Here is a 27,001-nt window from a genome sequence, read left to right as displayed (position 1 = left end):
TTTTTGATGAAGAACCTTTGAGAAGTTACTGGTTCTTGTAGCTATTGCACCATCTTCTGTGAACATGAATACCTCAATACACACAGCATAATATTGTGCTCAGAATAGTTATTAAATCAGAATTACAGAAGTCAGAATATCTGCATCTAGTAACTACTATTTTGAAAAAGTAATGCAGTAGATTCAAAACTGCTATTTTGAAAAAGTAATGCAGTAGACTGTGTTAGTACACAAGGCTTGGTATGTAGGATTATATTAAAGCAGCATGCCTGAAAGTTTTGAGGCTAACTTAAATCTTCAGACAAAAACTGCTTTCATAAATGCATCCTTATAAGTTACTATTTTAAAGTTTATAGATTATAAAAAGGATTGCTGAAACTTAATAAAAGTCTTTCCATATGAATAATGTTTGAGAAATTACATTTGAAATCAAATCTCTAAAATTTGATTAAAAAGATAAGTGCCTGTCATTTTCCAGCAATATGAACTTTTAAAACTTATTCATACAGTAAAACCTTCAATTTTATATAAAAACTGTATTAATAAAACCACCTGACCAAATACAAAGTCATCCGGCCAAATACCAGAATATATGGCTTTTGCTCAGAAATAGGTAGAGTATAATTTTAGAAGTATATTAAACTTTCAAAGCATTTGAATATGTACATATCATGAGGTTTTCACTTATGCCATTAAACCTTAAATGCCATTTAACCTAGAGATGAAATAATACAATACAGAAGTATTCCAGAGAGTAGGTAGAGGGTCAAACTACAAATTCAATAAGAAAGGTCATGTGCAATGTGGCACAAAGAGCATATTTTTAAAGACTACATGGGTGAGAAAAGAATAGTCTCCTAAGAACATCTCTGAAATTGCCTCATTTTACTTAAACTTGCATTTGAGTTATAGGAACCGACAAAAAAATATATAAATGAGCAAGAAATATATCAGTTAGTGTTAAGAAATGGGTAAAGAATTAAAGCAGGTAGATGTGTTGGTACTGATTAGATGGCCCGGAAAGGCCTCTCTGAAAATGCAACGTTAACATCTGAATGATACAGAGGAGCCAACAATTAATAAAAAAGAAAAAATCAAACAAAAACAGAGAAAAAACAGTGCAAAAGCCCTAAGGTTGTTTTACCCACGAAGCCACAGTGGCAGGCAAGAAGGAAGCAAGATGAGGTTAGAGAAGAAGGTTGGGGCCAGACTGTGTGGGGCTTTGTAAGCTTATACAGTCGACCCGTAGACAATGCAGGGGGGTTATGGACACTGACCGTCCACAGGCAAAAATCTGAACATAGCTTAGAGTTGACCCTCTGCATCCATAGTTCCTCTGTATCCATGGTTCCTCCATACCCGCAGTCCCACATATTCAGATTTAACCACCTGCAGATCATGTAGTACTGTAGTATTTACTATTAGAAAAAAATCTGCATAAAAGTGGACCTGCACAGTTCAAAACCATGCTGTTCAAGCATCAATCATATATAAATCTGGAATTCATTCTAAGTGTTTTTTGAAAAGATTTTGGAGATTTTAAGCAAAAAAGAGAGATGATTTGGTTTAAGTTTTTAAAAGCTCACACAGCCTTCTGGAGAGAATGGACTGAAGGGGAAGTGCAAACTGAGGCAGGGAGACCGATGAGGAAAGCAGTCTCTGATTTAATACACACTTACAGTGCCCATGCGCCAGAAGCTGTTTAAGGCACTGGGGCACAACCATGAACAAAACAAAGCTTGTGCCCTCATGTGGCTAATATTCTAGTTGTGGAAAAGGAAATTAATAAACAGGTAAATAACAATATGTCAGATGGTGATAATAGTTAAAATAAACAAGGCAAAGGAGGATATGGAGAGTTGAGGAAAGAGTATGTTATTATATAGACAGCGCTCAGAGAAAGTATTAACTTAAAAGATGACAACTGAGCAGAGAAGCAAGGCTGATAACTGGGGGTAGAAATCTGCTGGAAGAAGGAACAGCAAGTGCAAAGGCCTTGAGACCTCAGAAACAAACTTGTGGCACTAGAAAAACAAGAAAAAGGCTACTGTGGTTGTTAGAGATTGAGCAAGGGTGACAGTGGTAGGAGATGAGATCTGAGGGGAAGAAGAGGACCAGAAGAGGTAAGACACTGGAGGGACTCTGAGAAAGATGAGGTGTCATCAGAGAGTTAGAACGGAGAAGTGATATGATCTAACTTATATTTCAAGAGACAACACTAGCTGCTATGCTGAGAATAAACTGGAAGTGGGAAAGAAAGAAAGCCTGATATGATGGCGGCTTGAACAAAGTGGTAGATGGTAGTGGAAGTATGAGAAGTAATTAGATTCTCCACATTATGAAGATAGAGCCAAAGCTATGGCAGTAAATGAGGTGAGAGATGATGGTGGTTTGCATTAGTTTGGTAGTAATGACACCAAGTAAATGAATTCAGAGTAAGTTTTAGAGTTGGAGCCAAAAGGACTAGCTGGTAGATTGGGTATATGAAGTAACAAAAAGAGAGAAAGGATCACTTCTGGGTTTTTTGTTTTGAGCAACTGAGTGGACCCTAGTACAGACAAATCAGAAGGTCTGTATTGGTCATCTGACATTCATAAGAAAACATCAAATGAGCATCTGTATATATGATCCTAGAATTCCACAGAGAGGTTGGGGGTAGAAATAAGAGATATAAAAGTCAGTAATTTACAAATGATATTTAAAGTCAGGAACTGAATGAGGTCATGAAAGAATGTATAATAATGAAATAAAGGAACCCAGAGCAAGACTGCAGTGGAAGGAAGAATACTCCAACATTTAGAAGGAAGGAAGAATACTCCAACGTACAGAGAAGCAACCAATAAAGGAAAGAGAGAAGGAAAATCCTAAAAGGATTGAGAAATGAAAGAGGAAACATAATAATCAAGAGAAGAAAGTGGAAAGTGTTTAAAAAAGGAACAAATGGACAACTTTGTTGAGAGATCAAGTAAGACAAAAGCACAGAAGTCACTATTGGAAATAGATATATGGAAGAAGACCTCATTAACCTTAACAAGAGCAATCTTGTGGAACTTTAGGGAGGAAATACAAATAGAATGAGTTGAAGGCAGAATAAGACTTGAGGAAATGGATTACTGTGGTCTTTGACTGTGGACACACTTTCAGGATGTTTTGTTGTAGAAGAAAATAAAGAAATGGGATGATAGAAAGGGGATAGAGGGTCATGGGCAGCATTTTTAAGACAGGTGATACTAAAATATGTTTGTACACTAACAGAAAGGATCCAGTAAAGAAGGTGAAATTGTTGATGCAGGATAAAGGGATAATGGCAGGAATGAAAAAGGAAAGAGCAAATGGCTGGCCTTTAATTGGAGCAAGGACATTCATTCAGAGTAACAGAAGGGAAAGCAGAATGAGTATGAGTACCATTGTAGGTAGCTGGTAGAACTGTTAGTGGGAAATAAACATTTTCTGTCTTATTGCTTCTATTTTCTCAAAAAATGCTAGTAAAAGGTTATTTCAAGGAACTTCCCTGGCTGTCCAGTGGTTAAGACTCCATGCTTCCAGTGCAGGGGGTGCGGGTTTGATCCCTGGTAGGGGAACTAAGATCCCACATGCCCCGTGGAGTGGCCAAAATAAAAACAAAAAACAAACAAACAAAAAACCAGGTAGAGATTGTAAGATAAGTAGGATAAAGGGGAAAAAATGTACAATCTTTCTAAACTAAGGTCAGCATAAAATAAAATGTAAATTAAAAACAAATAATTCAGGTCATTGGTCTAGTTCTAGAAAAGAAGTGTACTTACCCAGAGTTTTACATGCAAAAAGAGTCATGGCACTTTGCAATCTGTCTGGTCTGAGAGCCTGTACCACAAGAACCTTAAAATAAAGTGCAGAGTATTTTTAAATAATAAATTTCCTACAAAAGCTGTAACTAAACAATAGTTAATGTTAAATTAAACAAATGTTTACCACAATATTTACTATGCCTAAAACTGTCACAATCGGTATATAAAAAGACACGTCTTTAATAGCCAAAATATTACTAAAATTCATCAGATCTATCATCAAAAGTAAACATCAGCATGTAAGGGTCATAGCATTAGCTATGTCTTCAGGAACTAATAAAGGGCCCAATGGCAGGTGAAAATAAGAGTATGTAGGCAAAGCATTCTTGGTGACAGCAGTGCAGAAGCATAAAACTCTTAACTAAAATTTTCAAACTACCAATTTTATGCTGAATCATATCTATCTGTTCCTAGATGTTTAAGTTTTCAAATGAAGTTTTTCTCAGTTTTTTTTTTTTCGTTGTTTTTAAACACACTTGGTGAAATAGAATTCAACAAGGGGCAGAAGCACAGCCAGCAGCCTAGTTAAGAGATATAAATGGAAGGGTCATTTCCTGGAGCGTCAACTCCTGTGTCCTCTCCAACCTAAGACTTTGGTCTAGCCAAAAGACTGAGTGGAACCCACCAGTAGGTTTCATCATTATATTTCGAAACAAAATGGAAAAAAAAAAGTTCCCTGCTCCTCACCATAAGGTCTTTTCCTTAGAGAGAACCCTGGGAAAAGAGTGAAGAACCTGTACAATCTATACCTTAACTTCTTTCGGTAAGACGTGTTCTCTATTGAGAAATCCCCCTTGGGTCAGAGGCAGAGGAAGTAAGAAAAGCTACAGTGGGACACACCCTACCCAGAAACTTTGCCAATGATTTCACTGTCTGGACAAGGTGGCAAAAGCAGAAAGCCCTTTCCCAAATATGCCCATTAAGGTTATGTGACACTCTAAAGGCAAAGCTTTTATTTAAATGGCTTCTGAGTGACAAGAAAAACATTAAATACATTTATGCATTTAGACAATTTACCTGCTGAAATAAGGAAACTTTCTTTGCAAGAATAGATGGAAACTCTTGCTCACACATTGAATTATGATAATAAGTATGCCACAAAGCTACGTCTTCAAAACAGAGGATCTGATAAAGACTGGGGAGAGCAATCTAAAAAATAAAAATAACCATATATACTGAGCTACAAGCAAATATAAATACACACACACACATATCCATACTAAATACACACACACACTAAAAAAAGTAAGTGGAAACCAATTATTGATGTTTACCATTTGTTTTCTAATTCGTGTTGGCTTATTTAATCACTTCTAGATCAGAAACAGTATGGCACACTTATCTAATCCAGAATTAAATAAAAGCAAATATTTCCAAAGTAGTACTAAATCAATACTGCAAGTTAACAAATCTTTTCTCTACGTAAAAACATTTGTACCTATCTCCACCTTGTGGAGAAAAGAATACTTTCATTAAAACCGTGTGCAAATTTTAACGATTGCCAGAATGGAGTTCCACGTTAGAGTGTAAAAATATGCCCAGTTTCAAATCTTGACTCTATACTTTCTCAGTGACAATAAGTAAGTGACTATATCACTCTGGGCCTTAGTTTCTTTATCTGTTAAATGAGGACAACAACAGTAGCCCCCTCACAATGTTGAAAATATCTAATGAGATGATCCATTTTCAAATTCTGCATAATACCTTGAACATAGAAAGTCATCAATAACTGCTGGCTACTCCTACCGTTTTAACCATGTGCTACTGTACCATTAGAATAGTTGTGAAGAAAAGCAGGGAAAGGAAAGGAAGAATGGAAGCATGTTACAGATTTTGAGAGAAGTATATTTGTCTTTCATTCCCCACAAAAACAACATTTTAGCCTGAGTAAAGAACACAGACAGAGCTGTTGGGAGTTAGGCTTTTTCTTCCCCATGCTCCCATCCTCACCGCCCGTCATACCAGGGGAAAAAACTGTGGGGTGGGGAAAGAAGGAAGGAGAGAAAGAGAGGAAAAAAACACTATATTTGGAAAACCCACATATCAAAGGCATGTAGGAATGTGGTGTCAGAATGCGTGAATTAAAATCATAGTTCCAAAACTTCCCAGCTATTTGATGTTGGATAAATTATTTAACCTGTCTACACCTCAGTTTGCTCTTCTCAAAAACAGGCATAATTATGACCTCTTCAATAGGTCATTGTGATAATAAAATAAGATAATGCATCTTAAGTATTTAACATGATGCTTGGCACATAACAGGTCCTCAAAAATATGTATGAAATTGAAAAGAAAATAGGTTCATGCATTTTGCAACTCGCTGCACTGATTCTTATTTCTCATCTGTAAAAACAAAGTTAATACCTCCCTCTTAAGGTTTGTGTGATAATTGAATAAGATAATTCATTTGAAAATGTTTTATAAACTAAAATGATAATAAAACACTAATGTATATTATAAACTTTCTCTGAATAGGAAAGCCCCCCCTTTCCTAAATGTTTTGCTTTACTTAACAAGAAATTAGTATGTGAAAAAAAGCATCATTATAATTTTTAGGTTAACACAGTTAAGATTTTTTCCCAAGTGTAACCTCTCAGTAGATCAATTGTTCAAACAATTTTAACTGTATCATGTTGATTATTATTAAGTTTGCCATTAGGAGTTCATGAAATAGTTCAGAGGTCCTGCCCAATAATCCAGAAATCTCTTCAAATTCTCACTATTTTTCATAATTATTGATTTTTTGCATTCTATTAAAATTGTTTAAAGGACTAATCAGAATAATTCTTGGATATTCTTTTACTCAGAGATTTTACATCATTTTCACAAAAATATCAACACTGAGTATGAATAAGTAGCACATAAAAATATAAACAGAAATAACTCAAATACTAAAAAAATAAATCTCGTAGTAGAAGAGGAAGGAATACCTTTAATGTTGCCACTGCCCAGCTTCTTTCCTGATCTATCCAAGATGGAAGTTGATCACGTATTCTTTGTTGAGAGTCCTTTTTAATAAGAGCAATTATTTTTCTTAGTATATCTGGTAAAACTCAGACTTTAAAAAAATTTAAAATTGACCAGCTAATTTTATGAACACTATTTTGAAAAAAACTCATTCTATGTATTTTTTAATTTTTATCTATTTTACAAGACAATATGGTAAAATTCTACATAATGTAAGGTACTGGTAAACATTTAGACAAATCTTGCATTAATTTTAATAGGGCTTAATCTTTTGTGAAACTTCAGAAAACTCAAATGTAATAAGAAACTTCCATAGAATTATATTATCTTTAATTATATTTTGCATTTCAGACATCATCTAGGTTTTGCATTACAGTTTGGATAGGTTCCTTTGAAGAATAATATTATCCATTACATGTTTAAATAGAAAATTACTAGAGGAAAAAGCTAAATTTGAATAAAGTTGTCAAAAGTTAAATGAAGTAATTTTTAACTTTACTTATGTAAGAAAAATTTTCTAGTTATGTTACGAGATTTGATCTTCTTCAAATTACAAAAGTGTTCTTGGAACCAAATATATATACACTGAAAAAAAGAAACCATATTAATTTCTTATATTTAATTAATATTCTCAAAAGAATACATGTCCTCAAGGACAAAAAAACACACATAGGTCCGTTTTCTATTAGGGCAATAGAGGCAAGGATATAGTCCTCTATTTAAAATATAATTTTAACAGTAATTTAAAACTTCTCTCAAGCAAATTATGAAATCAAAGCCAGAATTATTTTCACTAAGAGTGAAATAATAATTTTGTTATTCTAACTTACAGCTTTCCGCAACATGTCTCCAACAACCACACCTGTAAATGTGTCCCATTCCTATTAAATAAAAATATGAGAAACACACAAAAAATATTCTAACCATTTAACAAATCTTTTAAAATTTCCCCATAGGACAGCTTACAATTTAGCTTTCTAAAAACATGGAAAAAAATAAAACTCCTTTCATACCTTCCCACTTCTACTACACTAACATTATGAGTTCATGTACCATACCAACATAAAACATTAAAACGAAATCTACTAGAATATTTTTAAGACAAAAATAGTACTACAGGGCTTCCCTGGTGGCACAGTGGTTGAGAGTCCGCCTGCTGATAGAGGGGACACGGGTTCGTGCCCCAGTCCGGGAAGATCCCACATGCCACGGAGCGGCTGGGCCCATGAGCCATGGCCGCTGAGCCTGCACGTCCAGAGCCTGTGCTCCGCGACGGGAGAGGCCACAACAGTGAGAGGCCCGCGTACCATTAAAAAAAAAAAAAAAAAAAAGAACTACATTATACATGTGAGTCTCAACATCTAAAAATTTATGTCTTATTCAATTAGCATTTGTCACTACCTTTAATGTTTCCTATTATGTACTACTCCTCACTAATAGATAAGCAGTAAGGTGCAACAAAAGTTTAAAAATTGTGTATATTAGGAAAAATAGAGAAAAGTACTACCATTAACTTATCTTTTCCAACATATTGGGAGAAGATTGCCATTGCTCCTTTTTTTTTTTTTTTTTCTAATTAACCCATGGAATCAAAATTTATCAAGTGTTACAGAATCTAGAGCTCTTAGAAAATCTATGTCTTCACTCTGGGTTACCCATTCAGATAATTATGGGCACTACCATATTATTTGTTACACATTGGCCAGCAAATAAAGCCAAGACATATTAAAATTTGAGAGCAATATGGAAAAATTACCAAAGCAACATACTTCCTGCCTCCACCCACTCTGACCACTCATTCTCCCTACTGAAGTTATACAGTCACAAATAAATAAAATACAAATTATCACTACTACTTTACGCGAGTCAAAGAAAACTGTTCTCCTTTCCCAATGATAATTTATTTATACTCCAGGAGGGAAAACTAGGGAAAATTAAGTCTTATACAGCAGAACATATTGAGCATGGTGAAAAACATTATACAAGAGGAGGGAAAGGCATCAAAGTAAATAGTGTAAACAAAAAGAGTCAAGTTAAATTTGGAAGAAACTATACAAGTCAGCCAGAGCATGTGGAGTTAGAGAAAAAGAGAGAACAGTCACATGGAATGGTATGCATTCTTTTAACTATTCAAATGAGGGGAACCCAGAGCATAGTTAATCTGACCATAGAGAGTTAAAGGTTACTAGGTTAAATTGCACTGTCCATATATACTATTCGCTGCCACCCTGGCTACTGAATGCTCACTTTAATGATAATGTCATAATAATGAGAAAAATCACTTACAAATAATTTTTTTAATATTAGAAGCAGGTCAGAGATGGATTACTTAGCTCTATCTTGAAGGAAATTACTTTCAAGTTTGAGAGGGGGTTATATGGTAGACCAGAAATGAAGTCACAGACAAAAAAAGATAAATTGTACATTAAAAGATTAACATAAACCTGCGGGCTCAAAGAAGGCTTCTGAGAACTGCCCACCCTCTTGCTTCATCTGCTGACTCTGAGCAAGTCCGTGGAGGTAATAAATAATGTAGTGGCATACCCATATTGTTTAACTTTTTTATATTTATCAGTTCCACTGCTTAGACGAGGAAAATAAGAAGGCTGACTCTTCGGGTGCCCTGGAAAAGTGGACTTGTGTTGAGAAAAATCTAGGTAGCATGGCAAGTTAGAGTTCTTTCCCTGCCTTAGCATTGCTTCAGAATACTGGGCTCACCCAAACGAGAGTAGAACTGTAAATCAGCATCTTACACTAAACTTCTAACTAAGTAAAAAATAAATAGATTGACATGTAATTTCTAGCCTTAATTAACTTCTAATCTAACCATAAGTCTGCCTATTACCAGATTTTTATGCAACTCTTTTAATAATTTTCTCCTTTCCTTCCACTTACATTTTCTTGAAAAAGTTCAGGATGCATGCCTCGAACGAAATGCAAAGCGAACATCAACTGATCAACCTGAAAAGAGTAACAGATGTTATCTTGCTTTTTCTAAATTTGTGTTTTTGGAAAAACATAGTCCTTAAATTTTGGTTCATGAAATCTGTATTCTGTCATCTAACAATCTACTTCTATCAATATAAGAAATGGCTATTCAGGTGGCATCTACATATGACAACTCTTCTAAGTTGGGGATGAGAGTATAGAGAGAGTGCTAACACTTTTAGAGATAGTGCTAAGGATTAATCAGTGTGTACATCTCATTAAAAAAAACAGATTTAACTAGCTGAAATATGATTGTGAGGTTTAGATTAGTCATTACTAACCAGATCAGCCTTTTGCATTAGTAATCTTCAATTTGTCATTGTGTATGTTATATTCTCTTGAATATTCTGTATGCCCCTAAATCAAGAAACTTCACTTCTAGAAATTTATGCAGGGGATCATAAATGTACTCCTAGAGAAGAAATAAGGATATTCATTGCAAGGTTTTTAAAATATTTATTTATTTATTTGGCTGTGCAGGGTCTTAGTCACGGCACACGGGATCTTCGCTGTAGCACATGGGATCTTCAGTGTAGCGTGTGGGATCTTCGTTGCATCATGCAGGGTCTTTGGTTGTGGCATGCGGACTCTTAGTTGCGGCATGTGGACTCTTAGTTGCGGCACGTGAACTATTAGTTGCAGCATGCATGTGAGATCTAGGTCCCTGTCCAGGGATCAAACCCGGGCCCCCTACATTGGAAGCATAGAGTCTTAACCACTGGACCAGCAGGGAAGTCCCGCAAGGCTTTTTATAATGGAGGGAAAACTGAAATAAATGTTCAAAAGTCTATCATGAATAACAATCAAATCAAAGTGTATAGCATAGCTGATATTGTTTATTTAAACAAATATGTTTATATAAACAGATCTGGATATATATCTGCAAAAGATATTAGAAATAGATAACAAAAGTTTTATCAGTGATTTATTTTTGAGATTACACATTATTTTTATTTCCTTATTTTTTCTTAGGTGTATTTTGCAAACTTTCTAAAATAAGCTTATATCATTTCCGTAGGAAAAAAAAAAAAAAAAAACAGCAACCAGTTTACTAACATAACAAAACCATCTGCTCAAGCACCATCTTTCCTACCAAGTTCTAATTCAAACTTTATTTAGCTTTTCCCGTATTGTAAATAATACTTTATTCATATCTAACATTATACCTGTGCATGCTTATAAACCTACAGATAAATATAAGGATATTACAATACAATATATGCAAAAGATATGCTCAACAAAAAAAGATCCTCCTGTAAATACTACCAGCAAGTGATCTCCTTGCCTGAAAGAAAACCACCCCTCTGTTGGAAAAATCCAGTGTCTTGAATAATACAATACAAAAGAATAACTTATCTTATAAAAGTATATATTGGGTATGTTTGTGTGTGTGTGTGTGTGTGTGTATATATATATATATATATATATATAGCAAGTACTCAATATATATTAAGTGAATAACTAAAAAACAAACATATGTTCACAACTACAATATAGTCAATGAGTGAAAATAAAGCATAAAAACTGGAAGCAGATGGCCATCACTCAGGTATGAGAAAAACAGTTACAACCAACTACAGTGTACATAAAATAGCTACCATGTGACTTAAAATATATAAAAAGCAAGGCATATCATTGGGAGAGATGTGTAATGTTCTTAGGAATTAGAAGGTTAGAATTCAGGTTTGGCTGGGGACTTCGCTGGTGGTCCAATGGTTAAGAATCCATCTTGCAATGCACTGGACACCGGTTCAATCCCTGGTCGGGGAACTAAGATCCCACATGCCGCGAGGCAACTAAGCCCGCGTGCCACAACTACTGAGCCCACATACTCTGGAGCCTGTGCATCACAACTAGAGAGAAGCCTGCACACTGTACTGAAGAGCCCACTCTCCACAATGAAAGATCCCGCATGCCACAACTAAGACCCAATGCATCCAAAAAATAAATAAGTAAATAAGTAAATATAAAGAGAGAATATTAAAAAAAGGAATTCAGGTTTGGGATTGAACAGTAACTAGTTGTATAAGGTAGTAAGATGCTTATTTTACACACTAACGAATATTGTAAATGATTATAATAGCATCCCTCATCTAAGGTAAAGAAATAATGATTAAGATAAGCAAGATAATAAATGTATTACTTTGAAGGCTTCATCACTTAATAATACAGTTAATTCTTTTTTACACACATATAATGCACACACAATGTTAATACATTTATTTAGCCATTTCTTTCTTTGAACTAAGGAAGAGTAATGTAGTCTCTAGTGTTAGTGGAGAGAAGAGAAGGCTCTACAACTATCTGAGCCCCAGATTATCCACTGGAGTCAATGAACTACTTTACTGATTATTACTGAGCCAAGCTCTAACATGTTGGCAAAAAATAGGCACATATTATGTAGTCAATAAATGGGTAATGGTGGTCACCCTTTTCTTTGTTTTCTGGTCACAGAAGACATCCTGACCTTAGGGATAGCCTATATTCAAGTTGGCCCAATCTCAATATATTGTGCCACAGATAATGGTACAAAGGATGCCGTATGACCTAAGCCAGGCCAATCAGGATCATCTTCTATGATTTTCCAACTGGGAGATGGCAGAAGAAAGCTGTTTATGGTAGCTGTCTGGTTGCCTAGCTGTACCAATGAATCCCTTTAGCCATAAGAATTTAGCAATGATTTTATAATGAGGAACAATGCTAATTCAAGAATAAACATAAAAATATAGTTTACTGAGAGACAGAGGACACATTTCCAATTACACTGAGGTAAAATCAAGAATGAATTAATCAAGCTTAAGGATTTTCTGAATATTTGTTTCAAAAAAAATAACCTGTCAATAACCAGAGTTTAGAAAACATTTTGGACCTATAATATCCTTGATCTTCCCAGCTTATGAGTCAGAAAATTTGGGTGTTTTAATTTAAGTTCAAATTATTTCAGTATGCTTGGGCTCTGTTATGAAATAATTTAATATCAAGAGGATACATAATAAACAAAATTTTAACTGATCATCTATATAATTAACTAGCTGAATGAAGAAAAACAGTAAGAGACAGTAGACCACTGGATGGTATACGTCAGCCACATATTCCATACCATACCATCACACACACATCATACTATAGTAAAAATTCAAAAAGAGTGAGGCTATTAGAGCAGGATTAATACAATATGAGGGAATCTTAAAGTCAACTTTATAGCTGATAAGAAGTTCACATTTCCAAATGTAATGGTTTGTTTTAACCACATTCTATTACCAAGACGTTTTTGGCATCATGCAAAATGGGTTTGAATTCTAGCTCCAACACCCACTACATCTGAGTAACCTAGAGAAAGGTTAAAGCTCTAAATCTTGGCTTCTTCCTTTATATAATAGAATTGTTATAGGAATTAATTAACAATGTGTTAAAGCACTTAGTGCCTAGAACACTGTAAGTCTTAAAAGGCGACAGATAGTAACTATCTGCTTTACAGTAAAAAGATATAGTATGTAATATTGGAAAGGAAATTTATTTCAAAAATATTCCATAAATCCCACAAATCTCAGAGACTAAGAAGCAGTAGAAACTATAATCCATTCATTTTATTTCTACTCTATAATATTCATTGCTTTCAAATATGTTTAATGAAAAGTCTAAGTAGTAATCCCATATGTTACTATATGAAGAAAAATCTTATTTTAATCTCAAAGAAGTTGATATAGGATAGAACTTAGGCACTCACACTTGTGCTTGAAGCTAAATCATACATTTAAAAAATATATTCCATGCATATTTACCTATACTTCCAGAAACTCTAAAGGGTTAGATACAATACTAAAAGTTTCAAAGTTATCTAAGCAGAAGAAAATTATCTAAATTACCAAGATTCACTTTAATAACCACAGGTTATAAAATTTCTAAAGACCCAAACAGAGAACTTCCATGTTTTTATTATAAGAAAACACATTTTGATAGGAAAAATACCATGATTCAAATTAAGTGAGATGTAAGATAAATACAATCATGAGATGCTGTAATTATTTGATTTGTAAAACATAATATTCATCTGAATTTTAATCAATCAACTAGCAAATTCATTTGAAGAAAGAGGCAAGGTGAGCTGCATAGGCATAAAGCTTAGAAGGACTTTGCATGAAAAAACTTCTATTTATACATCACCAGACATTCTTCCTATACCATTTCAAATCTTTTAGACAATACTTCCATGAGGAAGGGGAAACAGTAAGAATCATATGGTCTCGTAACATTTTCTTCAACCCGTTTCTGTACTCTGGTCCAATATAGTTGGAAATTATTTAATACGCCAACAAATTCTATTGTTTTGTATCTATTTGAAAGAATAAACTGTGATGAAGAAATGATATGTAAAGGTACTAACTTGTACATAGTTTTACTATAATCATCATAAGTTTGGGGAAATCAAATGTGCTACTTATCGTATGTCTAAGGTACTTAGGTTACTGAAATAAACACTTTTGAACTCATGAAAAAAAAGAATGATATAGCTAATAATCTAAACTAAAAGTACTAGACAATTTTCCCCATTTGGTTTAGTTCATTAAAAGTCTAAATTTTCTGTTATAAAACAAGTCAATCATTTTTCTGTTCCAGGTCAAGATGCTTTCAGTTCAATGTGATGTGAATACTAATAATTCTCTCTCTACTTCAAGAGTCTATTGTTGTCATACTGCTCTCACTAACACAACAGCAAAATCAGCATTAGAGAAGCTCTGGCAGTCAGTTTAACGTGATGCTGACTGCTAAAAACCGAAAACCTTTCACTAAAATGTAAAATTGGTTCCATCCTAAGTAAGGTTAGAGTGCTAAATCTTGAGAAATGCACCTCAGTTTTACAATTAATGTGCTCTCTGAATTTTTATTCACCACTGAAACTCTATGGAATGCTGAATTCAAGATGAATAGATTTAATATTACTCCTATAGAAATATGAATTTTACAAAACAGATATTCCATTATCAATTAAAAACATGTCTTAAGAGACCTTCAAGATGGCGGAGGAGTAAGAGGTGGACATCACCTTCCTCCACACAAATACATCAGAAATACAACTACATGTGGAACAACTCCTACAGAACACCTACTGAATGCTGGCAGAAGACCTCAGACTTCCCAAAAGGCAAAAAGTTCCCCATGTACCTGGGTAGGGCAAAAGAAAAAAAAAAAAAAAACAGAGACAAAAAAAATAGGGATGGGACGTGCACCTCTGGGAGGGAGCTGTGAAGGAGGAAAAGTTTCCACACACTACGAAGCCCCTTCACTGGCAGAGACGGGGGGGTTCTGGGGGGAAGCTTTGGAGCCACGCAGCAATAGGGGTGCAGAGGGCAAAGCGGAAAGATTCCCACACAGGGGATCGGTGCCGACCAGCACTCACCAGGCTGAGAGGTTTGTCTGCTCACCCGCTGGGACGGGTGGGGGCTGGGAGCTGAGGCTCAGGCTTTGGAGGTCAGATCCCAGGGAGAGGACTGGGGTTGGCTGTGTGAACACAGCTTGAAGGGGGCTAGTGCACCACAGCTAGCCAGGAGGGTGTCCGGGAAAAAGTATGGACCTGCCTAAGAGGCAAGAGACCATTGTTTCGGGGTGCATGAAGAGAAGGGATTCAGAGCACCGCCTAAACAAGCTCCAGAGATGTGCGAAAGCCATGGCTATCAGTGTGGACAACACAGATGGGCATGAAACGCAAACGCTACTGCTGCAGCCACAAAGAAACCTGTGTGCAAGCACAGGTCACTATCCACACCTCCCCTCCCGGGAGCCTGTGCAGCCTGCCACTGCCAGGGTCATGTGATGCAGGGACAACATCCTCAGGAGAACAAACAGCGGGCCTCAGGCTGTTGCAATGTCATGCTGGCCTCTGCCACCTCAGGCTCGCCCAGCATTCCATACCCCTCCCTCCCCCGGCCTGTGTGAGCCAGAGGCCTCTAGTCAGCTGCTACTTTAACCCTGTCCAGTCTGAGCCAAGAAGAGACACCCTCAGCTGACCTATACACAGAGGCAGGGCAAATCCAAAGCTGAACCCCGGGAGCTGGGCAAACAGAGAAAGGGAAATTTCTCCCAACAGCCTAAGGAGCAGCGGATTAAATCTCCACAATCAACTTGATGTACCCTGCATCTTTGGAATACCTGAACAGACAAAAAACCATCACAAATTGAGGTGGTGGACTTTTGGAGATACGGTAGGCTTGGGGTTTGCTTTCTGCATCTAATTTGTTCCTGGTTTTATGTTTATATTTGTTTAGTATTTAGAGTTTATTATCATTCGTAGATTTGTTTATTGATTTGGTTGCTCTCTTCCTTTCTTTTTATATATATATATATATATATATATATATATATATATATGTGTGTTTTTTTTTTCTTTTTCTCTTTTTGTGAGTGTGTATGTATATGCTTCTTTATGTGACTTTTGCCTGTATAGCTTTGCTTTTACCATTTGTGCTAGGGTTCTGTCTGTCCGATTTTTTGTTTGTTTGTTTGTTTGTTTTAAGCATAGCTTTTAGAGCTTGTTCTGACTGGTACAATTGTTTTTGGTTTGGTTGCTCTCTTCTTTCTTTCTTTTCTACCTTTTTCCTCTCTTTCTTTCTTTCCTTCTTTCTTTTCTTAATTTCTTTCTCCCTTTTCTTCTGAGCCAAGTAACTGACAGGGTCTTGGTGCTCCAGCCGGGTGTCAGGCCTGTGCCTCTGAGGTGGGAGAGCCGAGTTCAGGACACTGGTATACCAGAGACCTCCTGGCTCCATGTAATATCAAACAGCAAAAGCTCCCCCAGAGATCACCATCTCAACGACCAGTAACCTACACTGCTTGGCACCTATGCCAAACAACTAGCAAGACAGGAAAACAACCCCACCCATTAGCAGAAAGTCTGCCTAAAATCACAAAAAGGTCACAGACATGCCAAAACACACCACCAGACACGGCTTTGCTCACCAGAAAGAAAAGATCCAGCCTCATCCACCACAACACAGGTTCTACTCCCCTCCACCAGGAAGCCTACACAACCCACTGAACCAACTTTAGCCACTGGAGGAAGACACCAAAAACAATGGGAACTACGAACCTGCAGCCTGCGAAAAGGAGACCCCGAACACAGTAAGTTAAGCAAAATGAGAAGACAGAGAAACACATAGGAGGGGAAAGAGCAACATAAAAACCCACTAGACCAAACGAATGAAGAGGAAATAGGCAATCTACCTGAAAAAGAATTCAGAGTAATGATAGTAAAGATGATCCAGAATCTTTGAAATAGAATGGAGAAAATACAAGAAACATTTAAAAAGGACCTAGAAGAACTAAAGAGCAAATAAGCCATGATGAACAACACAATAAATGAAAATAAAAACTCTCTAGAATAGATCAATAGCAGAATAACTGAGGCAGAAGAACGGATAAGTGACCTGGAAAATAAAATAGTGGAAATAACTACCACAGAGCAGAATAAAGAATAAAGAAAAAAGAATGAAAAGAATTGAGGACAGTCTTAGAGACCTCCGGGACAATATTAATGGCACCAGCATTTGAATTATAAGGGTCCCAAAGAAGAAGAAGAGAAAAAGAAAGGGACTCAGAAAATATTTGAAGAGATTATAGTTGAAAATTTCCCTAATATGGGATAGGAAAAGGTCAAGTTCAGGAAGCGCAGAGATTCCCATACAGGATAAATACAAGGAGAAACATGCCAAGACACATATTAATCAAACTATCAAAAATTAAACACAAAGAAAAAATATTAAAAGCAGCAAGGGGAAAACAAGAAATAACATACAAGGGAATCGCCATAAGGTTAAAAGCTGATCCTTCAGCAAAAACTCTGCAAGTCAGAAGGGAGAGGCAGGACATATTTAAAGTAATGAAAGGGAAGAACCTACAACCGAAATTACTCTACACAGCAAGGATCTCATTCAGATTTGATGGAGAAATTAAAACCTCTACAGACAAGCAAAAGCTAAGAGAATGCAGAACCACCAAACCAGCTTTAAAATAAATGCTAAAGGAACTTCTCTAGGCAGGGAACACAAGAGAAGAAAAAGAACTACAATGGCACACCCAAAGCAATTAAGAAAATGGTAATAGGAACATACATATCAATAATTACCTTAAATGTAAATGGATTAAATGCTCCAACCAAAAGACAGAGACTGGCTGAACGGATACAAAAACAAGACCTGTATATATGCTGTCTACAAGAGATCCATTTAAGACCTACAGACACATACAGACTGAAAGTGAGGGGATGAAAAAAGATATTCCATGCAAATGCAAATTAAAAGAAAGCTGGAATACCAATTCTCATATCAGATAAAATAGACTTTAAAATAAAGACTATTACAAGAGAAAAAGAAGGACACTACATAATGATCAAGGGATCAATCTAAGAAAAAGATATAACAATTGTAAATATTTATGCATCCAACATAGGAGCACCTCAATACATAAGGCAAATGTAACAGCTATAAAAGGGGAAATCCCCAGAGGAGGGGACTTTAACAACCCACTATCACCAATGGACAGATCATCCAAAATGAAATTAAATAAGGAAACAAAAGTTTTAAATGATACACTAAACAAGATGGACTTAATTGATATTTATAGGACATCCCATCCAAAACAACAGAATACACTTTCTTCTCAAGTGCTCATGGAACATTCTCCAAGATAGATCATATCGTGGGTCACAAATCAAGCCTTGGTAAATTTAAGAAAATTGAAATAGTATCAAGTATATTTTCTGACCACAACACTATGAGACTAGATAAAAATTACATAAAAAATCTGTAAAAAACACAAACACATGGAGGCTAAACAATACACTGCTTAATAACCAAGAGATCACTAAAGAAATCATAGAGGAAATAAAAAAAATACCTAGAAACAAATGACAATGAAAACACAACCACCCAAAACCTGTGGAATGAAGCAAAAGCAGTTCTAAGAGGGAAGATTATAGGAATACAACCCTACCTCGAGAAACAAGAAACATCTCAAATAAACAACATAACCTTACACCTAAAGCAATTAGAGAAAGAAGAATAAAAAAAAAAAACCCACAGAAGGAAAGAAATCATAAAGATCAGATCAGAAATAATAATAAACAGAAACAAAGGAAACAATAGCAAAGATCAATAAAACTAAAAGCTTGTTCTTTGAGAAGATAAACAAAATTGATAAACCATTAGACATACTCATCAAGAAAAAAAGGGAGTAGACTCAAATCAACAGAATTAGACATGAAAAAGGAGAAGTAACAACTGACACGGCAGAAATACAGAGGATCATGAGAGATTACTACAAGCAACTATATGCCAATATAATGGACAACCTGGCAGAAATGGAAAAATTATTAGAAAAGCACAACCTTCCAAGACTGAACCAGGAAGAAATAGAAAATATAAACAGACCATTCACAAGCACTGACATTGAGACTGTGATAAAGAATCTTCCAGCAAACAAAAGCCCAGGACCAGATGGCTTCACAAATTCTATCAAACATTTAGAGAAGAGCTAACACCTATCCTTCTCAAACTCCTCCAAAATATAGCAGATGGAGGAACTCTCTCAAACTCATTCTACAAGGCCACCATCACCCTGACACCAAAACCAGACAAAGATGTCACAAAGAAAGAAAACTACAGGCCAATATCACTAATGAACATAGATGCAAAAATCCTCAAAAAAATACTAGCAAACACAATGCAACAGCATATTAAAAGGATCATACACCATGATCAAGTGGGGTTTATCCCAGAAATGCAAAGAGTCATCAATATACACAAATCAATGTGATAAACCATACTAACAAACTGAAGGAGAAAAACCATATGATCATCTCAATAGATGCAGAGAAAGCTTTCGACAAAATTCAACACCCATTTATGACAAAAACTCTATAGAAAGTAGGCATAGTGGGAACTTACCTCAACATAATAAAGGCCATATATGAAAAACCCACAGCCAACATCGTTCTCAATGGTGAACAACTGAAACCATTTCCACTAAGATCAGGAACAAGACGAGGTTGTCGACTCTCAGCACTATTATTCAACACAGTTTTGGAAGTTTTAGCAACAGCAATCAGAGAAGAAAAGGAAATAAAAGGAATCCAAATCGGAAAAGAAGAAGTAAAGCTGTCCCTGTTTGTAGACGACATGATAGAGAATCCTAAAGATGCTACTAGAAAACTACTAGAGCTAATCAATGAATTTGGTAAATTAGCAGGATACAAAATTAATGCACAGAAATCTCTGGCATTCCTATACACTAATGATGAAAAATCTGAAAGAGAAATTAAGGAAACACTCCCATTTACCATTGCAACAAAAAGAACAAAATAGCTAGGAATAAACCTACCTAAGAAGACAAAAGACCTGTATGCAGAAAACTCTAAGACACTGATGAAAGAAATTAAAGATGATACAAACAGATGGAGTGATATAACATGTTCTTGGATTGGAAGAATCAATATTGTGAAAATGACTCTACTACGCAAAGCAATCTACAGATTCAATGCAATCCCTATCAAACTACCAATGGCATTTTTCACAGAACTAGAACAAAAATTTTCACAATTTGTATGGAAACACAAAAGACGCCGAATAGCTGAAGCAATCTTGAGAAAGAAAAACTGAGCTGGAGGAATCAGGCTCCTTGTCTTCAGACTACACTACAAAGCCACAGTAATGAAGACAGTATGGTACTGGCACAAAAACAGAAATATAGATCAATGGAACAGGTTAGAAAGCCCAGAGGTAAACCCACGCACATATAGTCACCTTATCTTTGATAAAGGAGGCTAGAATATACAATGAAGAAAAGGCAGCCTCTTCAATATACGGTGCTAGGAAAACTGGACAGCTACATATAAAAGAATGAAATTAGAACAGTCCCTAACACCTAACACAAAAATAAACTCAAAATGGATTAGAGACCTAAATATAAGGCCAGACACTATAAAACTCTTAGAGGATACCATAGGCAGAACACTCTATGACATAAATCACAGCAAAATCCTTTATGACCCACCTCCTAGAGAAATGGAAATAAAAAGAAAAATAAACAAATGGGACCTAATGAACCTTAAAAGCTTTTGTACAGCAAAGGAAACCATAAACAAGATGAAAAGACAACCCACAGAATGGGAGAAAATATTTGCAAATGAAGCAACTGACAAAGGATTAACCTCCAAAATTTACAAGCAGCTCATGCAGCTTAATATAAAAAAAAAAAAACCCAACCAATCCAAAAATGGTCAGAAGACCTAAATAGACATTTCTCCAAAGAAGATATAAAGATTGCCAACAAACACATGAAAGAATGCTCAACATCAATAATCATTAGAGAAATGCAAATCAAAACTACAATGAGGTATCACATCACACCGGTCAGAATGGCCATCATCAAAAAATCTACAAACAATAAATGCTGGAGAGGATGTGGAGAAAAGGAAAGTTTCTTGCACTGTTGGTGGGAATGTAAATTGATAAAGCCACTATGTAGAACAGTATGGAGGTTCCTTAAAATACTAAAAATAGAACTACCATACAAACCAGCAATCCCACTACTGGGCTTATACCCTGAGAAAACCATAATTCAAAAAGAGTCATGTACCACAATGTTCATTGCAGCTCTATTTACAATAGCCAGGAGATGGAAACCTAAGCCTAAGTGTCAATAGACAGACGAATGGATAATGAAGATGTGGCACATATAGACAATGGAATATTACTCAGCCATAAAAAGAAACGAAATTGAGTTTCTTGTAGTGAGATGGATGGACATAGTGTTTGTCATATAGATTGCAGTAAGTCAGAGAAAAACAAATGCCGTATGCTAACACATATATACGGAATCTAAAAAAAAAAAGAATGGTTCTGAAGAACCTAGGGGCAGGACAGGAATAAAAATGCAGGCGTAGAGAATGAACTTAAGGACATGGGCAAGGGGAAGTGTAAGCTGGGATGAGGTGAGAGAGTGGCATGGACTTATGTATACTACCAGATGTGAAATAGATAGGTAGTGGGAAGCAGCTGCATAGCACAGGGAGATCAGCTCAGTGCTTTGTGACCACCTGGGTGGGGTATAGGGAGGGTGGGAGGGAGATGCAAGAGGGAGGAGATATGGGGATATATGTATATGTATAGCTGATTCATTTTCTTATAAATCAGAAACTAACACACCATTGTAAAACAATTATACTGCACTAAAGATGTTAAAAAAAGTCTTAAGAATTATAAACTATAGCATTTAAAAAAAATAATTTCAACTGTTTACAATAGAAAAGTATTACTCAAGATAGGCAATGAAAAATTCCAGTTGCGTACTAAAATGTTGGGATGGTAAGCCTACAGCCCCTCTCCTAGTGTAGCAAAGTGCTGGCTTTAGCCTAACTTAAATATACTTTTAAAAGGTAAAGTGACATAAAAGAAGTAACCCTCTGGGATTATCAGTCATTTTAAACATTTACTTTATTATATTTTCAAATTTTTCTGCAAAAAAGAAGGAACGCTTGCTAAACTTCACTGATACTGTACATTAAATCATCTTGGTACTGAAATGTTTATCACATCATTCTCTAATTACATTATTAAAATATGACAGAAGGATTTAAATCTCATCAGTAAGTATAATGTATCACTGAAAATAAAATAAGAACATATAATATATTCAGTAGAAAATAAAAAAGATTAAAGCTACGTTCAGACTTGATAAGTCTGTTGGCAGGGTGGTACAGGTGCTGTCGCTCTCTACCTCCTCAACTGCCCTTTCACCATTTCAAACTCCCTCCTAGGGATAGATAGTAAAGCATGAACTGCAGTCAGAAGCAGCTGCACCAGGAGCCCCCTTACTCCCTTGGTGACAGCAGCAGCAGCAATCAAGTAATAAAAATGCAATTCCATGTTTAAACTGTACCCCCTTGCTGTCACCACTCCAACCACCACACAGGCACAGAACATCCTGGGGCCGCCCCTCAGGCTTGGGCCCCTTGGCCCACTGGAGCAATGTTTCTGGCATAGGCGGTAGAAACAGAGTGGGCAGAGCGCAAAAATTCAAAGTATATAGATTACTGTAAAGCAAGTTTATGAGCACAAACTTTAGGACCAGCCTTGCTGGGAACGAAATTCCATTTCATTTGGCTCTGGCTCCGAGATGAATCACTAAGCGAATGAGGATGGCAGCGTCTCTAGGAAAAGCCCTTCTGCTCAGGAATGAAGAGACAGGAGAGACACAATGGCCAACTCCTAAGAGAGCACTGTGGATTCCTGAACTTGGGGGGGCGGGAGGGGGGCAAAGAGGCTCAGTGAGGAAGGGGGACAGAATGGGCATTTTAAAACGCACACTGACAACACGCATGAACTTTGAAAACATTATGCTAAGTGAATAAGCAGAAGACAAACACTTATATGACTCCACTTATATGAGGTACCAAGAGTAGTCAGATTCATAGAGACAGAAATCAGAATGGTGGTTACCAGCAGATGGGGGGATGAGGGATGGGCAATTATTGATTGGGTAGGGAGTTCCAGGTTAAGATAAAAAATGAACCATGCAAATTAAGTAATATAGAGATCAAAAAATAAATCAATGATTAAAAAAGAAAACATTAACATAGACTTATTCTAAAAGCAAAACATTCTTTAAAATGCAAAGAAAATAGACAAATAGACAAATATGGCAAGGAAGGGGGAAGGTAAAAATAAACAACCTTAATAAAAGTAAATAGATGAAAGAAAAATAAGATATTTATAAACTACAAAATTAAAAACAGTGATAAAATCCATAGTTGACAAGGATGCAAAGAAGATACCTTAATTACTCTGTGAGTAGGAAAAATAACTGGTAATAAAACCTTTTTAGAAAGCAATTTGATAATGCCAAAAAAAATTTCAAAAGTTTATATCCTTGGACCAGCCACTATACTTCCATTAAGAAATCTAGAGTTCTGGTTCAAGACAGTGACACAGGAAGATCCTGAACTCACTTCCTCCTGTAGACACACCAAGTCTGCAGATAAATAAGGAACAATTTCCTCTGAGAAATACCTACAATCTGGCTGAACAATTACCACACACTGGGCAAAAGAGAAGAAAATCACATCAAAGTGGGTGGGAGAGGCTGGGATACAGTCTTGCCATAAAACCCACCCCTGGAACAGTGACTCAAAGTTAAGAGGAAACTCAAAACCCAGACCTCTTCTTGAGGAATGAAGGGTTTGACCCCATACTAAGCACCCCAACTTTAAAGACCTGCACCTGAGTAACAAGCTCCCAAAATATCTAGCTTTGCAAATCAACTGGGCTCACAACAATGATATCCACAAGACTGTACTTTTCTGAGAAACATCTCAAAAAGGGCTCCTATGCTGGGACTCACCTGCCCCAGGGTAGCCGATGGAGCTCAGACTTTAAGTGAAAGAGCTTCACTTGGGTAGATTAAAGCATTGGTCTGAGAGGCAGGCATCTAATCTAATACACACGTCTAAGAACTTGCTGGAACACTCTCTGGGTACATAGGCTAGTGGGCACCATCTTTGCACCCTCTGTCTACTAGCCAACAGGTGCCATCATTGCTTTTTCCTTTTCTGGTGGATGCCATCTATCCGCACATGCTCTGCCTCACTCCACACATCAGGCACCATATTTGCACTCTCCCTCAGCCTTGCTCTAGCCAGTGGGTGCCACCTTTCTTATTTTTTTTCTTTTTCTGGTGGGCGCCATCTTTATGTTCCCCCTCTGCCTCCCTACAGCCAGCAGGCAACATGTTCTCACTCTCTCTCTGCCATGCTCCAGGGCACCAGTATCTCTCAGAAGTGAGCTTTATATACTTTTGGAGCCCTGATTTTTGTAGCTACAGCCAAGGGGCCATCCCTTGATCATATGGCTCTGGAGGCCCAGGGAGCTTGCATTCCTGGGTCCCATGGGACTGTAACAATTGGAGAGACAGTTCTTGGCAGGCTACTATCTCCAAGGTTCTGCACAGACAACATAATGACACACCCCCATCTTTCTGTGAAAGAAGCCTATCTGCTTGTACTGGAGCTTTGGCCTGAGAGGCAGGCTTCAGGTTTGGCACACACCTAGGGGCCTATAGAACTCCTCTCAGGGATCATAGGTCAGTGAATGCCGTCTTTGCCCTCTCCTTCTGCCTTACTATAGCTTGCCAGTATCTCCTAGAAAAGAGCTTATACATGTATCTAGAGCCTCCGTTTATGCAACTGCCAATCAGGAGACACCATCAGATCACCTGGCTCAAATGGCCAGTGAGGCTTATGCTTGCAGTCTCATAGGACTGTATATATTTTCATACTTTAAAAGTTGCTCCCTGAGCATCTGGCTTCAAAGCATCCTGAATCTATTGCTGACTGATATCTCCCTCCATATGATGCTGACAGGTCATGAGACACCCTCAAGCTACAGGGAGCTAATAAGAATATAATAGGCTGCTTGAACAATCACAAAGGTTTAAGTGACAACCAAGAGTTAGGGTAGGGTTGAATGATAAGGTTCAACCAACAGGACACTGGTCTAGCAGCACCATTTTGGAGTCCTCCCTCCAGCCTACTAATGTCAGGGGCTTACCCACCCATCAGTGGGCCAGCACCAGAGCCAGAAACCCCAGACCCACAGCCAGTCAATCCAGGAACCAGCTCTGCACACCAGCAGGCCAATACCAACCCCAGCCTCCCCAGCCCCCAAGCCCTGCAGCCCCAGCCCCTCCCACCAGTGGGCTGGCATGAGCTCCAGCCTCCCCAGGACCTGCAGCCAACCAGCCCAGAACCTGGTCCTGCCCATCAACAGGCCAGCACCAGCCCCAGGATCCTCAGGCCATGTGACCAGCCATGCTGGGACCCGGCCCCACACACCAGGGCCTGGCAGTCAATACATGAGGTAGGGCCTGGCAGCCACCTAGAACAGGGACCAGTGCCGCTGACTAGTATGACCACAGTAGTTGGCCCCGCCGTAATAGAAGGATCCATGCAGCCCACATAGGGGGAAACCTTAGAGCATATAGCTCTGGTAAGCAGAAGGGGGTATGCTGCTAAGCTCCATAAGACATCTCCCACATAAACCATTCTCCAAGATTGGAAAACATACTTAACTTACAGAGTTCATAGAAATAAAAACAGAGAATTCAGAAAAATGAGGAGACAGAGGAGTATGTTTGAAACAAAGGAAAAAGACAAAGTCCCAGAAGAAGAACTAAGTAAAGTGGAGATAAACAATCTACCCAATAGAGTGTTCAAGTTAACGATCATGAAGATGCTCGACAAACTCAGGAGAAGAATGGATGGACACAGAGAAAAGGTTAACAAAGCGTGAAAAAATATAAAGATGAACTAAACAGAGCTGAAGAATACAATAACTGACATAAAAAATATACTAGAAAGGAATCAAAACAGATTAAATAATAAAAAGAAATGAATCAGTAAACTGGAAGACAGAGTAGTGGAAATCACCCAAGCTGAAGAGAAAGAAAAGAAAAAAGGAATTTAAAAATTTTAGAACAGTTTAAAAGACCTCAAGGACAACATCAAGCATACTAACATCCACTTTATAGGGGTCCCACAAGGAGAAGAGAGAGAGAAAGGGGCAAAGAACTTATTTGAAGAAATAATAGCTGATAATGTCCCTAACCTGAAAAGGAAAAAGACATCCAAGTCCAGAAATCACAGAGAGTCCCAAACAAAATGAAACCAAAGAGGTCTAAACAAAGACACATTATTAAAAAGTGGTAAAAAATTAAAGATAAAGAAAGAATCTTAAAAGCAGCAAGAGAAAAGCAATTAGTTATACACAAGGGAACTTTCATTAGACAAGGAGCTGACTTTTCAGCAGAAACGTTGCAGGGTACACAAAACAAAAAGATATAAAATATGATGTCAAAAATAGTACACATTGGGGGAAGGTGAGTAAAAACATAGGATTGTTAGCATGCATTCAAACTTAAGAGAGCATCAACTTAAACCTTAAACTAACACACACACACACACACACACAAATAGGTTATTATATATGAATCTCATGGTAACCACAAACTAAAAATCTATAAGAGATACATACAAAAAAAAGGAATCCAAACATAAAATTAGTCATCAAATCACAAGGGAAGAGGGCAAAATAAGATGACAGAAACAAAAATGAACTATAAAAATAACCAGAAAACAATTAATAAAATGGCAATAAGTACATACCTATCAATAATTA

The 27,001-nt window shown here is 36.9% G+C and overlaps 1 protein-coding gene across 1 annotated transcript in view; it reads right to left on the bottom strand.

Annotated features, from left to right (window-relative positions):
• The window catches only part of DYNC2H1 (dynein cytoplasmic 2 heavy chain 1), a 400,170-nt gene that overhangs the window by 190,098 nt on the left and 183,071 nt on the right, over positions 1-27,001 (bottom strand). The window contains exons 71-75 of the mRNA XM_082626481.1: positions 9,690-9,755; positions 7,625-7,675; positions 6,758-6,835; positions 4,845-4,976; positions 3,786-3,858 (exon numbers count right to left, since the gene is read on the bottom strand). Of these exons, the coding sequence (XP_082482607.1) occupies positions 3,786-3,858; positions 4,845-4,976; positions 6,758-6,835; positions 7,625-7,675; positions 9,690-9,755 (400 nt within the window). The remainder of the gene's footprint in view (positions 1-3,785; positions 3,859-4,844; positions 4,977-6,757; positions 6,836-7,624; positions 7,676-9,689; positions 9,756-27,001) is intronic.

The sequence above is a fragment of the Mesoplodon mirus genome, assembly GCF_964341445.2.
Source record: "Mesoplodon mirus genome assembly, chromosome: 7".
NCBI lineage: Eukaryota > Metazoa > Chordata > Mammalia > Artiodactyla > Ziphiidae > Mesoplodon > Mesoplodon mirus.
This window is presented reverse-complemented; position numbering and strand designations above follow the sequence as displayed.